General features: G+C 38.7%; 1 protein-coding gene across 1 annotated transcript in view; it reads right to left on the reverse strand.

Moving 5' to 3' along the window:
* LOC139742838 (uncharacterized) overlaps window positions 1–17229 on the reverse strand; it is a 72777-nt gene that overhangs the window by 21281 nt on the left and 34267 nt on the right. Inside the window, exons 6-13 of the mRNA XM_071653355.1 lie at window positions 14632–14725; window positions 13206–13347; window positions 12440–12638; window positions 11509–11744; window positions 7824–8039; window positions 7283–7405; window positions 4390–4720; window positions 480–1405 (exon numbers count right to left, since the gene is read on the reverse strand). Coding sequence (XP_071509456.1) covers window positions 480–1405; window positions 4390–4720; window positions 7283–7405; window positions 7824–8039; window positions 11509–11744; window positions 12440–12638; window positions 13206–13347; window positions 14632–14725 — 2267 coding nt within the window. The remainder of the gene's footprint in view (window positions 1–479; window positions 1406–4389; window positions 4721–7282; window positions 7406–7823; window positions 8040–11508; window positions 11745–12439; window positions 12639–13205; window positions 13348–14631; window positions 14726–17229) is intronic.

Below are 17229 nucleotides of genomic sequence, written 5' to 3' on the forward strand. Positions count from 1 at the left end.
CAATACCTTCCACAGTGTGTCACACAGAGTGTACAGTAACAATGAGTGAAATATGTGAAAGATACTCCCTACATTTTAGGTTATCACCTAGATTTTAGACATGCAAAGCATTTTCTACACAGTAATCAAGAGGCAAAAAGCAACACGTGGCCAGAGGTTTGCTCAGAATAACTTGCTCAAAATATGACTTTTGATTTGAAATGTGGGATTTATATGATGTCTACATTTGTTCTGAGTGGGGCTTGTGTGAAACTTTTTGACTTATGATTATTCAGAAAGACAACTTACAGATGGCACATGTTTGTTGGACATAAACTTGTGATGCTCAACACAAAGCACGGAGAAGGAAATTCCTACACAGGTACTGTGCATACTAGCAAAGCCTCAATGTTTACAGTTCATCAGTTTATCATATGATTCTCGGCAAGCTAGAGATTGACCACAAAAGTTGAAAAATAGAATATCTGAAAGTATCCTACCTGGATTACAGGTGCATTTAAATCCACCAAAGGTATTGTTACAAAGTAGCGTTTGCGTTGGATGACATCCCCCGTTTTCTTGCAGACATTCATTCAAATCCGACTCACAGCGTTCTCCGGTGAAGTTTGGTGGACAGTCGCAGGAGAACGCTCCTGGTAAGTCATTACACTGGCCCCCAAAGGCACAAGGTGTGGAGAGACACTCATTCATATCCGTCTCACACAATGCTCCACTGAATCCCTGGGCACACACACAAGTGTGTGTGTTGACTCCGTCGATGCAGGTAGCATCATTTTGGCACTGGTTGTTGGTCAGGCACTCATCAATGTCTATCTCACAGCGTATTCCCTCAAAGCCTGGGGGACATTCACACTCAAACCGGTCAAAGAAGTCGATGCAAGTCGCTCCATTGCTGCATGGCTGCGAGGCACACTCATCCAGCTCTTGTGAGCACAGCTCTCCGGTGTATCCAGAAAGACAATCGCAGGTGAATCCATTGGCAAAGTCTCGACATACCGCCCCATTTCGACAGGGATCGGAGAGACATTCATTGATCTCTGTCTGACAAAGAGTTCCTGTGTACCCTTGAGCACACCGACAGGAAAACCGGTTGGCTCCATCCAAACAGGTAGCACCATTAAGACAGGGTGAGCTGGCGCACTCATCAATATTCCCCTCACAGTTGACACCTTCAAACCCTTGTGGACACTCACATGTGTAGAATCCTACCAGGTCATTGCAGGTGGCTCCGTTCCGACAAGGGTTCGACTCACATTCATTCCTCTCCACTTGACAGTTGACCCCAGACCAGATGGGAGGACACTCACATCGATAGCCATTGACCTCATCCACACACGTACCAGAGTTCAGACATGGAGCCGACACACAGTCATCAATGTTCACCTCACACAGCTGACCAGTAAACCTGAATGGTCAAGCAAAGATAAACAAAAGGCATTTACTTCCCTTAAATGATGACAAAGAAATGCTTCAAACTAGAATTGTTGTCATTTAGAATTTTTAGAAATGTGATCAGAGCCACAAGAATTATGGAGTCACAACGATTATGATTATTTGCCCCCCCCCCCCCCCCCGACCTCGGTCGTCAATAGCGTGATTGTGGAGAAAATCAGCACACACTTTGCCCACTAAATTATCTTAAAGAATGAATCATTAACTTTGCCCCAAAACATTGTTGTTTCTCTAAATTATGCTAATTATGCTACTTTATGCATAATATTTTTTGTGCATTAAATATAAGCTCTAAATCCCTAAATAAAGCTTTAGGTGGGCTAATTTTCTTTGAATATTCTTTGCAGAATAAGTAAGGAATTTATGTGAAGAAATTGCAGTATCAAAATGGATTTCTTATGTATTTCTTTGTTTCTGAAATTTCTTATGTATTTCTTTGTTGTTTAATTTTTGTTTTTCATCATTTCTTTGTATGTAGAATAGTTGATGATAACCAAAAGGTATGTTACCTGAGAAAAACCAGGAAAATAGTTTCATCTTGTAAAACCCATTTATAACACACAAAAGTAATTGGAAACTGCCATTTTCGGTGACATTGGTCATCAAAATGTGCTATATCTCGGCAAGCGTACCCCTAATATTGGCGAAAAGGGTCTCAATATGTGCGCAAGATATGAAAGGAAAAAATCACGAAATTTAAGTGGAAAAAAAATTGTTTTTTAAAATCATTGTAAAAAATGTTGGAGGAGACTTATTAAGCCCCCCCCCCCCCCAAACATAGGGTTAAGCAAAATCTGAAACAAACTAGAAATGTCGCTACAGCGACTGGTTATACCCCCGCCAAACAACATTTCATAAGCTTTGGTCAAAACAACATTTCATAAGCTTTGGTCAAAAAACTGAGGAAGTAGTTAAATCCGCAAGATCTTTCCTTGATCTTCTGCCATTAATATTCCGTTACCATGGCAACGTACTTTCGGGTACTGTCGAAAAATGCGTCTTGCACATCTACAACCAAAGGCACACATCTGTACCAAGTTTCATGGAAATTGGGCAAAAACTGAGGAAGTAGTTTGCAACACAAAATTTTCCATCATTTTGGCTCATAATATGTGAGCTGTTACCATGGCAACATACTTTTTGTCACTGTCAAGAAATGTGTCATGCTGACCTATATCCTAAGACAAACATTCAATATGAATTCCATGAGAATTGGAAGAACACTGATGAAGCAGTTTTGCCATGAAGCATCTTGCCCTATATTTTACCAATAACATGCCGTTACCATGGCAACGCACTTTTTGCCACTGCGGAAATATGTGTCTTGCACATTAACATATTCAGATGAACATCTGTACCTAATTTCATAAAAATTGATCAAAAACTGTGGGAGGAGTTCGCGACGCAAGATTTGTACCCATTTTTGCCCATAATATGCCGTTACCATGGCAACGTACTTTTGGGTACTGTCAAAAAATACATCTTGCACATCTACAACCCAAGGCACACATCTGTGCCAAGTTTTATGGGAATCGGTTGAAAACTGAGGAAGTAGTTCGCGACGCAAGATTTGCAACGGACCGACCGCCCGACCGACCGCCCGACCGACCGCCCGCCCGACCGCCCGACCGACCGCCCGACCGACCGTCCGCTGATTCCTATATACCCCCTTCAAACTTCGTTTGGCGGGGGTATAATAATAATAAGAAGAAAAAAAATAAGACTCATACCAAGTAATAGTTACTATAAACTCAAAGCTAGAAACATTTCAGATGCAAAACCACAGTTTTGTACACACCTGTGACTGACACAAGGGAGGTACAAACTCCTGTACATGGCCCATCTAACAAGAAACCTAAAAATAAACAAGCTTTCAACACCCTGCCAAGAGTTATAGTCATCAATGATACAGAAATCGGGATCCAGAGAGAAACGCATCTGTGACAAGCACTGTAGAGTTTTTATCTGCTTAATGGAACATGATGTACAGGGCCACGCCAAAAGCTCTTGGCACTCCACACTTTAAAACCCCGAGTCCCTAAATAGCAGCCAGATGTCAGCAGCCTGTCAATCCACACAGTGTCATCTCTCACAGGTCTCTGGTCTCTAGGGACATCCCCGGGCAAGAGAACCGGTCATGCTTGACTTCCATTAGTTACTGATGGAGTTTAGTGATAGCTCCAATGAGGCAGCACATGTTTGTTCTACTTTCATATCCATTTAGTTTTCCTCATCATCTCTTTGACACCTCAGATTTTTTTCCCCCACTTTTGCATTCACACTGGGTAGTGTATGTTATGCAGTTAACATTGTAATATGTGTAATGGACTCAAAATCTACAGCGTAACAGAAAAGTGAATTCAAGTGAAATACACATCTTAAACATCTAACTCAAAACTGACTTACACAGAGAAAAGAATGCTCTGCTGACTCATGTATAATCCAGGAGGAAAAAAATGATTGATTTCAATGATGTGATTAATAATTTGAACATTGGCAACCCTGTACACTTCACCAGATAAAGGGACTCTCCTTAGTCACAGACAGGCATTTCTCTTTCTCACTCTTTGGCTTATGATATTTTGATAGTGAAATGTTCCTCTCTACAGGTAACTGTCATTACTTGTTCAAAGCTAGCTTTCTACTACCAAGAATATAACTCTATGTGATCATAACTTTACATTTGAAGACCAAGCAGTGGAAAGTATGACCAGCTTCCCTGAATTTTATCCAACTTTAGTTGAGTGTGAAAGGTATAGATATCTTCAAGTTCACTACATGATGCACACTAGTTCATATTTTGTACAAATATTATGTTAGAACCATGAATTAAAGGTTGCAATATAACTACTGCATACTTACGAGTACTAACTAATCTACCATGGTTTTCAGCCAGTAAGAGTTTGTATGTTAGAGCTCAGTGGATAATGTACTCACCCAAGGATGCATTGACAGGTATAGCTAAGGAAGGCATCCACACAGGTGGCTCCATTCTGGCACGGCCCCGAGGCGCACTCATCTACCTCTTTGGTGCAGTTCTGACCCTCCCAGCCAGGGGCACAGAGACAGGTGTATGTGTTGGTGCCATGGAAACAGCTGGCTCCATTACGACAGAACCCTAGCAGGCACTCATTGACGTCCTCCTCACACAGCAAGCCTTGCCAACCAGGGAGGCATTCACACAGGAATCCATTGACCAGGTCTTCACACTGCCCATTCACACAGGGGTCAGAGGCACACTCATCGATGTTACGCCCACATCGTCTCCCTGATGAACACACAGAGAGAGAGAGAAAATACATGTAAAGGCTGGCTGGGTGATAAGTATACACATGACACAATAAAGGTATATCTTGAATATTAACATGTGTCATGAATGTTAACACTCTAGGCTATAAGGTTGACAGCTTGTTTTTCAACTTTTTTAGTTCTCATACCTTCTGGCAAAAAAAGAAAAAAAAAAGAATCATTAAGTATACCATGGTAATAAACACATTAACCATCTATAGACAGTGTAGATGTACATAACTGATCAGACACCAGTGATGTCTATGATTACATTAATATACATGTACACCTGAGAAGCTGTTTGAGTGCACTGTTTGATAAATCCATTTTGTGTATATGATATTGTGCACATTTGCAATGTGCATAATACTTTTTCTTTTTCAATATCCCAGAGCGAGTGCACTTAGCTACAACATCTCAAAGATTTGAGGAGCCTGCTCATTAAACAACCCAATGTTATTGCTTTGACAACATGAGAAGCAATTAATTATGGACTGACAGCAACCCTTTACAGCATGTAGTTATGAACCGCCAAGGTCTGGTCAAATTAATGTGTTCCTTTGTGACAGAAATTCCAAGACTACTTATTCTGATAACTAGCCATGACCTTAATCTCAGTCAGAAATTGGCACAGTAGTTAGTTTGCACTGCCAGGAGTCGACGTCTCGATACTTGAAATATATATGCACCTTAACTTTTACCAATAACATGATCGGCAATTTGTCATTTCTACATGCTTGTAATTATTCAAACATGAGGTGCACACATGTGGTGATATGATCAGAACTACTGCAAGCAATAAGAGGTTATGCAAAGGTGAACAATATTTGACAGGAAATTCCTGCTACCAATGTAATGCTTACTATACAAAAAAAGAAAAGAAAAGAAACTCATTGTGTGCTGAGTTTGCAAGCCTGACTCAGTCGACTGCTTGCCAAGTTTGTATATTCTGCACAACCTGCTCAAATGGATTGATAAATCGGTGAAAGCAACAGTACAATGAAAGCTTCATTTGCGATTCCATTTCTCACATGGATAACTTGCATTACATGGTGATTAAATAGCAGTGTTCCATTGGGGTTTTTTGAGTAATTTTTCTGTCATGGTTGTGTCTGCAAAAGTCAGGCATGTCATTTCTTTTGTTTGTTTATGTCATTGATCTGTAATTGTGTGAGTCATGTTACTATAAATGTATTGTAATTTTATAGTTTGTGTATATACAGGGTGCCACTGTAAAGCAGTTAGCAAACTGAATGTACCTACCCTGTATTCTTTTTTTAAAGAAAACATGAATAAATAAATAGATAAATAAATAAATGCCTACCAAACCAGGACAATAACATACCTACTGGCCATTTGAAAAAAAAAAAGAGAAGAAGATAATAATATTGATTATCATAGCTTAGTCATATAATATACATCACTGTAAAACTTGGAATCTTCTCTACAACTTTTGGTTATTGCAAGCCTAGCATAAACATTTCTATTAAAAGTTACACAACTATAAAAAGCAGAACATTTTCGCAAAAGCGTTCATGCAATGTGGTCTGAGAATAATGTGGCACGCAGGGGGTTTACACCATGACACACATGGGGTTGAGAAAGCCATGGAAACACATGATGTAACTTGTCACCAATTTTGATCACTTCTAGGGACAGCAATGCTGTCATTGGAAGAGGACCTATTGTGCTTTAATCCCCACAAGACTATAAACAGGCAATCTGTCCATCAACCCAAAACTCTGTAATTTTCTAGAGTTGACTCAAGCAGCAGCAGGGCGAGGACAAATACCAGGTGGTGATGTATGACTACATCAAAGTAAAGACATCGTCACTGCCCTTACATGACATGCCTCCTCATCACAGGAAAAGATCAAGCCTTTCCATCACTCCCACATCAAGCAATAACATGTTAATGCGTCAATTATTACCATGGATACTATCCAAAGTATCATCATGCTTTATGCCTTGTGTTGCATGCTCTTTAAGAGAATCCTGATATCACTTCCCAAATCCTTTACTTTTCTCACATCTTGACGTACACAGATTACAATCATCTCATGGAAATTCAACTCTCCGAAAGCAAGATACCAAGTCATGTCTACCCTTGTCTATAAAGGCAACTCTAACACCACTGAGCAGTATGTTAATGAGTGAATGTAATGTAAGGAAAGAATTGACAGTATCCAGCCAGATTACAATATTACAATTTTGGTGACGGTGTTTTGTTCCATCAATATACAGAGTAGTTGTTACATTCTGCTTGCAAATAAAATCAAGTACACAATACAAGGTTGCCCAACATGATTCAAAGGAGATTTTTCTTTTAATGCAGGGAGTTTGATTATCATTGAAAGTTGACACATCTCTTTCGTAGCAAGTATGATTACTTCCAAAAATCCAAATATATTATGACCTTCTTAGCATCTGTAGTGGATATTTGCCAACATCCAATATCCTTTTGCTAGTCACTGTATAGGAAGAAAGGCCCTCCTTCCATAAAGCAGTACATAGGAAACGTGCAACAGTCATATCTCCTTACCTTGCCAGCCGGGAGCACAGGTGCAGTTGTAAAAGTCGATGTGGTCATGGCAGGTAGCTCCATTATTGCAGGGATTGGAACTGCACTCATCTATGTTAATCTCACACCGTTCTCCGGTAAAACCTAGAGAGACAAATCATGGCAGTAACACACAGGCGATTTACAGCTGAAAATCATTTTCTTGTTCTATGCATTTATTGTTGGGTGATAAAAATTAAACATTGTTTAGAAACCTTCAAGCAGCTATGAGGTGAAAAACATAGATATAGATACAGGTATATCGTTGTTTATGTTTTGTTTTTGTGTGTTTTTTCCAGTGGGACTAACAACACACAGCACTATGGGGTACAGTCTGGTGGCTATGATAGTTGTGCAAACAAACTCATCTATAACAAGGTCAGATTCTAAGCAACAAGAATTATTTTGTATTGGAATATTTCGAAATTGATTTATAAATGTTGCAATTAGTGTTCACTGAAAGGAGAGAGTGACATTTAGTTGAAGATAAGCAATATGGGGATAGAGTTCCTTGATGACTTACCAGGGAGGCAGTTACAGACGTAGCCAGCCAGGATGTCCAGACAATCAGCATTGTTCTGACATGGGTTACTCTCACATTCATTAATCTCATTCTCACATAGCCTTCCTTCAAGACCTTCTGGGCATGTGCAGGTGAAGCCGTCCATAAAGTCATTACAGGTGGCTCCATTAAGGCATTGGTTTGGGAAGCAGAAGTTGGGGATAGAGCAATTCTTGCCTGAAAATGTGACAAAAGACATAAAGGAACATATGAATGTTGCTGCCTAGACAGAACCAATGATGTTATACTGTCACATGGATGCAATATACCAGTATCAGGGCAATTACCCTCGAAGGACAATTACCAACCCCCCCCCCCCCAACAACTAAATTACTTAATTTTAAATTAATGTTATAGGACAATCTTGTAGGTGGCATTTACAAAACAATGATTTAGTGTAGACACACTCCAGCTTACACTACTATGTAACAGTCTTTGATGTGACCTAGGCATGTAACAAGGATTGCTATGGGGAAGGGCTGCACTGATCAAGGAAACTGGATCTCTCACCATGACAACGAAGAAGAAAGTTGTCTCTTCATAGGATCCTCAAATGGTTACAAAAAAATACCAAGTAGAGTTTGAGAAATTCATAAAGTCCTCTGGCTACCCAAACATTTTGTATTTTCTGAAACAACTACTGTTTCTATCACACTGCTGCAATATTCACATCTACAATTTAAAGGGCTCTATCTCTTCATAATGCTGGGAATCCTGCAAGAACAGGAAGACACACGCTGACACCATGAGAACAGACACCTTAGAGGGATGTCCCTGAGTAGAGATTTCACCCATTGTTATCAGAGACGCTTGTGAAGGTTAGACTGCGATTTTTGATACAGGATCTTCTGTAACAAGCATTATATCCAAAACTTTTATTGAAGCTTCTCTGTGAGGTATAACACCATTCAAATATCCACAATCTACCTTCCGTATGCAGAGATCGATGAATAGAGTCAAACATGATATTGGATAAAAGAGTACTTTGAATCCACAACCACCTGCCATTCTCATCATATATGCCAGCAAACAACAGTAACAAAGTCCAAAATTAAGAAGCAGTGGGATACAACTGTGACTAAGTACAGCCTACACAATCACTGTGGGATGGACAAAATGTGATGTGACATTTAAAGAGGTATGAGCAAAGCCATAATAAATGTCAATTGAGTGCATCCAGCAAAATAAGTAGAAGACATCAGTGAAAATTTGAGGAGAATTGGACATTCTGTTGAAAAGTTGTGAATTTTTAAAAGTATTGGTGCATCAATAGCTAGATGAGAAGACTACTACAATTTGTGTTGGCATGTGTAAACAATATCAAGAAGATAGAGAGAGAATTCCAACAAAATTTCATTTCTTTAAAATGAATTAAGTGCACATTCCCTCAACTTGTTGCTGATGTATATCAAGGGTAATATTTTTCCCCTTGCTTTCTGAAAGAGGTAAGTCAAGTGCTCTTTTAATATGCTACAAAAGTGAAAACATGTTGACTTTTCTTTATATTTTCTAATGTCATTTTACATGCATGAAATCACAAAGTGTTGTAGTCTTCTCATCCAAGGATGGCAGCACAAAAAGTTTTATAAAAAAACATAACTTTTCAACAGATTGCTCCATTTTTCTTAAACTTTTATTGATGGGTTCTACCAATATTGGTGCATTCCCTCAATTCAATTTTTTTACACACTTGAGTTTCATTTTCCTTTTAATGATCTATTCTCTGATTCTAACTATGATCCCACACTTAACATGCCTTTCCCACTTTCAGCCAAATATCTTCAAGTCAGACAAAAAGCTGCCCTGATATAGTAACCAGGCTGTATCATAGATCAGATATTCAAGTTTCACACATCTGCTGATTACCAATCATATGAGACTCAAATCTGTCATCAATGCTTTCTGGACAGTGATGAAACCATCAGAATTAGCTGGATAGTAGACATGTGGGAAACACTACCAGTGACAAGATCCTCCTCCTCCATACTCTCATGCACTCGGGAGTATCCCCCTACACACTGAGTCACTGCTCTAACAGGAAAATTCAAACCAAACACTGCCTCAGATTTTCAACCATATCTTATATGAAACTGAACGAAGCTTTCATGAATTTATGCTTTTCATGCAACACCACCAAAGTACAATATTTATTTGAAGGCATTGAGCATCTCTATGGACATGACACAAATGTCACTCTCAATGTTTTTTTTTTTCTTTTTTTCAACATTATCAGGTTTTATGAAATTCAAAGATGGATACACATGTAAACTTCCAAAACATTAGAGATATATACGCTCGTATGCATGAAGCTACTTTTGATATAAAGGTCAGAGATTAGGCTTAATGAGTCAGGCAGTGTTAGATAGAACAAAGTGATAATGTTGGTTGCTATTTCCTGCCAATCACTTACAAGTAACAACCATCATAGTTTCAAATCAATCATATGTAGTGACCATTTGCTGACACAAAACCACTTGAGATGAAAGACATGCAACTCTCTTTTTTTGAAAACTTACCAAATAAGCACATGAAAATCCCAAACCGAAGGATATAAATCCAGTATTTCCAAGTCACAGAATTCATTTTGCACAACCAGAAAAAGAACGGACAAGTCACTCCTCAGATTCCATGATGCTGTCTGTCTGCCCAGCTCACACCACACTCTGGCATGTGTGGGCCTGGCTGGTTTGACTCACAGCCAAAACACTGGATACAGGCAGGGTTAGTGTGATATCAGCCTGGGATTTCCATCGACACACACGCACACTGCTTGCCCTTCAACACGCTGTGTGCTGTAACAATGGTGATGTCATCACCATGGAAAGACCCACGGAGAAAGGGGCTACTAGGGGCTACCAAGGGGCAGCGAAGGGGGTAAGACTGTGATAGGGTCTACAAGTTTCTGTTTTGATACAACAATGAGTGGTGTCACCACTGCCTAAATCCCACAGATACGTTGGAGTTACCATAAGGCAATGAAGATGGCAAACTAAGGAGTTTGTTTAATACTGGTTCACTAGGAAGAGCTGTCCAGTATGAAAATACATTTACGAGGAACAAAGATGGATTTAGAAATTTGGGGCAAGGTTAAAGGAAGGAACGGTAGTGGAGAAGAGTCGAAGGAGAGACTGGAATTGAGGGAGAAATAGTTAAGAAGTGGAGGAGAAGGTGGGTGGCAGCACCTTAATAAAGGGGAGGAAGAGGAAGAAAGAATCAGGAGACACAGGGGAAGAAACAATCAACCTTGAAGCCAGACATGGAAAGGGTGGGAATACAGCTTTGCAGTGCTTATCTAACCTGAAAATGATCATCAAATTTTAGCAATTTCATAATCTATTTTCTCCTACCTTGATAAAATCTTTCCAAATTGAATATCATGTAGTGTTACTTGTCAATACTTTAAAAAAAATATATATATTTTTTTACCTGAACAATGCAAAACAGAGAAAATCAAGAACAGGGGAATGACATTATACAAAGTAACAGTAAATGCTTCACATTAAAGACATACTGAGACTTCTAGGGAATGTAAAAGAGGGAAAGTCACCTACTTGACATTAAAACAAAGTGACACTTTTTATAGGGAATTTAAAAAAAAGAGAGGATATTTAGAGGAAGATAAAAGTGCGACTTGTCAGTTGGATACCTTTATTGAACTCCTCTGTACATAGACAAGTATAGTCCTGAATGCCATCAACACAGGTTGCTCCATTAAGGCATGGTTCCCCAACGCAGTCATCAATGTTCTCACACATGAGAGGAATCTGTGAGGTGAGACGAAATCCTGGTGCACAGCTGCACTCAAAGTCACACGTCTGGGAGGGCAGGGGACAGGCTGGCTCACACAACTCGGATGGGTAGCATCCTCCATGGGACACATTCCTGGAGATTCAGACAGAATTCCAGCATGGAGGGGGTTAACAGAAACAGAAAGATGGTAGAAGTAAAAGATGAAGAGTTAAGACACAGGAAGAGGAGCCAACAATGGATGGAAAGTGAAGAGGAAATGAGGGAAAGAGAAACAGGAAGATGACATTTAGTATGATAGAATGGTAGCAAGTCAAGAGGAGAAAGAAGGATAGAGGACAGGTGATCAGATATGTTACAATGTAAAGAAAAGATACAGCAAAGATAGAAATATCAACAAACATTAAAGGAAAGAAGGACAGTGGGACAAAAATAAGAAATGGATTGGAGAAAGTTGGAGGTAAGAATAGAAAGAGCAAACAGGTTTATGGTAGGAGAGATATGGGAAATTAGAGAAAGGGAGAAAAGGACGGGGAGAAAGACAGGTAGAGAAAGAAGAAGTTGAGAGATGGAGAAAGGGACAGACAGACAAACAGACAGAGGAAGAAAGAGAGAGAAGAGAGGATTATTACATTTTTATCACTTAGGAAAGTCTGTTAATCAAATATTTTATCTATATATAACATGCAGAGATAGTACGATTAAAGGAATGATGCATTTCAATGAAACACACAAAAAATATGAATTTAACATTTTGGTTGGGCTATAAATGGCACTACAACATCGGAAGCTGCCGTGACTCACTACATAATCATTTTTGAAGCGCTCACCTCTCCAATCTAAGCTGTGAATCAAGATCAATCAGTTCGGGTGGCTCGGACGAGATGCTGTAAGTGACAAAGCGTAGCTCCTGGAAGCATGCCCTGAGTGAGGGCAGGCCAGTCTCGGGAAAGGGCTGAGTGATGGAGGTTTCGTCCGTGACACCACCGATAAAGAGCTCTCCGGCGTTAAGAGTTTGAGCTTGGCCAGCTTATGGGTGGAATGGATGCAGTCACGTGATGGTTAGTGGCAATATGTGATGAATTCATAGACACATGGGTCAAAAGGCCATATAACTTATTGGCATTGCCTTATTACATCTATTATTGGGCAATAGACATTCAACACATGCATATACATGTATGTGGTGCATCATCACATAACCCGTACGGAGACAGAGATCTTTATAGGGAGAAAAGTGTGAGGAAAGCCAAAATCTCAAATATAACTTCTATAGTTTTGTATCTATTTTTTTTTTTTTTCAATGCAAAGAAGTAGGACAAATTATACATCAATTCAAAGCTTAGCATCAGGAAAATTCATAACTGACACCCCCAAAAAATTCCACATTATATGGCTTTTGTGATGATGCATCACATGTTTATCATGCTTTTGTATGATGATCCACAATTTAATGTTTCAATCATTATTGACAATTTCTACACCACTGTTTTCTCAAATGAAAATCTTTGTGGTTTTATGGTGTTTTCAAGGTAGCAGCAAACTCCAGCTGTTGAAGTTCTACCAAAGAGATTGACAGATTGCATGACTACTCACAATAGGTGACTTCTACCAGCTCCGCCCCAAATTCATCCTCCAGAGATGCCACTGCTCCTTCTCGTCTCACTCTCACATAGTGCCACTCCCCATCATCAAAATCTGAGCTCATCGTCATGGCAAATGCTCCTTCTCCTGTGCCCTACAACAGGATGGTTACAGAAAACATGTATGGTGTTTGTCAAATCACTGATGATGATATGTTTGTTGTTAACAAATCATTTTGTCATCTTAGGCCTTGTGCAGAAAAAGCTGCATAAAACCTGACAATTTTCTCTCATCATATTCATATTTGTGACATATTATTCAATAACACTTAAGGTCAATTCCATTGTGACTTATGGGACAAAGTGACAATTTTCAGCAATTTCAAACGAGTATTTTGAGAAAATAGTTGCATCAAATGCATTTTTCTCAGTTCATGGTTAGATCCATCATATCACAGTTTATGAAAACACCATACTTAGTTTGAAAAGTATCATTGCATTACGTACAGCAACGAAAAATTGCTGTCGTGACTTATGGGACATCTGAGGACCACCGTTTTTCACATGGGAAAGTAAGTTCTGAAATATTCTTACACACAGAGTCTCTGGAAAGATATTTTCTTTCCTGAATGTAGCAAAGGGTTGGTGCTTACCCTGAGCCAAGTGGTATGAATATCTACTCATTGGTACAGTAGCAGGATAGGGAAAACCAGTGTGACTGATGGGACACAAAAACGTGACTTATGGGACGCTATCATTTTGTACCACATTTTGAGATTGACAGAATAATATTTACTCATGCCGGAACAAGTTCTAGAACATCATAAAACCAATCTATGACCAAAGAACATTCAGAAAATAAGCCATCTGAGAATTACACAAGCTGTATAATGGTCATAATAGTGTATCAGAAATGATACATAAATTCTGCAAAAATTGGCAATTTTCATGAAAAATGAAGGTTTTTCGGACATAACTCCACTCCACATTCACCGATGTTCACAAATGAGGTATCAAAATATCCGTTGTGAAAGGCTGCTTTGAGTAAACAATACCAGATCATCTAATTAAGCTTCATTTATCATCTATACTCAATAGTTTGATTTTCATAAAATGCAACCTTTCGGTGGAATTGACCTTAAGCAAAAGGGAATTTTGACCTCACAATGTCAAATGAAAGTGGCAATTTCTCAAGAACAAAATTAAAAGACCTTTAAGTTTAAAGGAACAACTAGAGAAACTCTTTTTTTTTTTACAAATTTGGTAAACGGAAAAACACATCAACGCTTGAAGACTATCACTGATAGATTTGTTCACTTGATGCTTTTGAAGACAATGATATTTCTCTCCTTTTTCTGTTTTTTAATGAGACGAAACAGATCTACTAATTATGATCCATGCTAATGACTTCCTTTTCATCACATGGGCTATGTACATACCCTGGTATTGAGTCCAAGGACTAGTCGGCCATCTTTCATGTACAGAGCTAGATAGGCTGGGCCACCAAGATAGAAGATCAGGCCAGTTGGTACTCTATTCAAGGTAGACCAAGACAAAGAATTATATAAGTGACATTACTCACATTGAAATGGGTCGTTAAGTAAAATGCATGGAGCTACATCTTGGAGAGTTTAAATGTCAAAAGAAACACAAAGGCCTATGTCTCTATCACTGGATCATGCACACGAACGGAATTTCAACCCACAGAAAAAAAAAAAGTATAAAATGGAAGCAGTGGTATTAGAGCAGCAAAATATACAGTGAAAATCTACAAAACAATTCAAGGAGTTATTACAGCCACAATGATGATGACATGATTCCCTGAACACAAGGGCTGGTTTTTGACTTACCTGTAAGACATCATATTTATGACTGGCTTTACTCAGTCTAGTTGTCATGACATTGCATTGTCTGATTTCCCTAAAATTTGTTTGCCACCATATCTTTTGTTCAGCCATATCTATTCTAAATCAGCTTCTCATAAGGATTCATCTCTTCTTCAACATACACACAAGTGATGCTGGTGAAATTCAACTACAATGTATGATGAAGGAAAAAAAATCATGTCCTCTTATTCAGTGGCAGCTGGCCAGGACAGGAAGAGGTTCAATCAATCATAATGTTTTCAGACAAAATCAGATCACATGATTTGTGTATACACTGATGCAAATCCCCAGTGGAAAGAAATATTCTCTTCTTATTACTCTAAACATGGAAACAAGTTTCATTTGCAAAGCACAGATTAAATTGTTCTCTGACTTACATTTAACAAACATTCCGAATGATGATGACAGCATTAAAGGCTACGGTCTGTAGCTAGAGAAAGGTTGGCATTATGACATGCAGAATGTCTGCAGTACCATAATAGATGTTTCCTCAACTAATTTTTTCTTTTTTTAAATCTCAAGATTTCTGATCACTCTTACGTAGTCAGATTACAAGTACACTTCAAATACAGACATTTCAGATTGTCATCTCAGACAATCAAAACATAATGTAATAAATAGTATCCTGGACATTATTTTCAACACTTTTACTCAACATACAATTTTGCTCACAGATTGATAGTCGACTTGAAATTTCACAGAAAATAACGCATAGTATCAGGTGGATTTGCATGCCAATTGAAACTGAGAATATTCCAGTATCACCGAAAGCTGACAGACACAAAATACTAGACTGCTCTCAAAACTGTGTCTTGGGTGAGGAAATAAATCCCAGTCTGTGGCGACGTTATCTCATTTCCCCACATTCCACTTTAAAAAGAGCGGGAGGGGGAGAGATGGTACATGTAGCTGGAGTCACTCTCTCAACAAATATATGTCTGCTTGGAATCATCAAAAAGTGAGGAGAAAGGAAAAAAACAAAAACAACAGAGGCCCCTCGAAAGATTCCTGCTAAATCTTGATGTTTTCCTCATTTCTGGTCTAGTGAGAGTTGATGGGGATTGGGTGGCTTAGACTACTGGATTTGGACTGAGAATCATTGCTGGATAAGAGAGAATACTGAATGTCGATCGTCTGTAAGAGGTATCAGTAATACCGAATGTCGTCTGCATGGCACAAGACATCCAATGACACATGAGTGGAAACGGGTCACCATCTGTGCCAGGGGATTGTATCTGGGGAATGGAGAACAGTGATTCCATGGTTGCGAGCTATTAAAGCTGACATTCGAGCCCAACCTTTAGTAATGCATTAAATGCTGTACGGATGATCTAAAAGTCAAATATCACTTCTTTAGTCATTAACTTTCCTTCCAGATATTCTTTAATGAGGCAAACTTTGCTTTTTAGAACAGCCTCCAACTGATGGCACTGCTTGCTATAATTCAGGGATATTTTGCAATTCATTCACACATTCAAGCTAGTGTTCAGCAAATGTCCCTTGCCAAATTGCTAAGAAGCAAACACACTTAAAAGTTTGGACAACCAGTTGCCCTGAAAATTGTGAAAATAAATGAAAATTAAACACTTTACAAAAATGATAATGAAAAAAACACAGATTTTCCACTGTTACTCCCATTAGTTACAACCAGATGCTGTATTTTGATGAAATAGGTGTCATTTCTCTGTTACACAGGGATGCTAACCTCCTAAACAGCACTGCAGTACTCTGAGGGCTGAAAAGGCAAAATTTTGGTGGAAATTCATTACTTACCTTTGCTGCTATAGACATGTATAGTAAAACAATTTGGGAAAAACAACGCTTTTCATGAAACCTGCAGTATTTTTTTTTAAAGTTCAAAACACTGCAAAAAAGTAAGAGTTGGCATCTCATGGTTACAGCTGAAGAGATCACTCCTGTATGATTGGTCAACAATACAATAAGAGATGTGTTCTGATCACTCACTGATGAAGCAATACATTATATGAGTATAATGTAACACTAGAGAACATGTGTTTGGAAGGCAAGAAATCAAGGCAGTTGGTATTACTTGTTTATTTTAGGACAGACATAATTACAAATATTCTTTCAACAACACAACATTAATGCCAAAGATGTTTTCACAGATATCCACATTAAAAAAAAAATAAT

The sequence above is a fragment of the Diadema antillarum genome, unplaced genomic scaffold, assembly GCF_040938485.1.
Source record: "Diadema antillarum isolate AM-2024a unplaced genomic scaffold, OU_Dant_1.0 seq00001022_RagTag, whole genome shotgun sequence".
Classification (NCBI taxonomy): Eukaryota; Metazoa; Echinodermata; class Echinoidea; order Diadematoida; family Diadematidae; genus Diadema; species Diadema antillarum.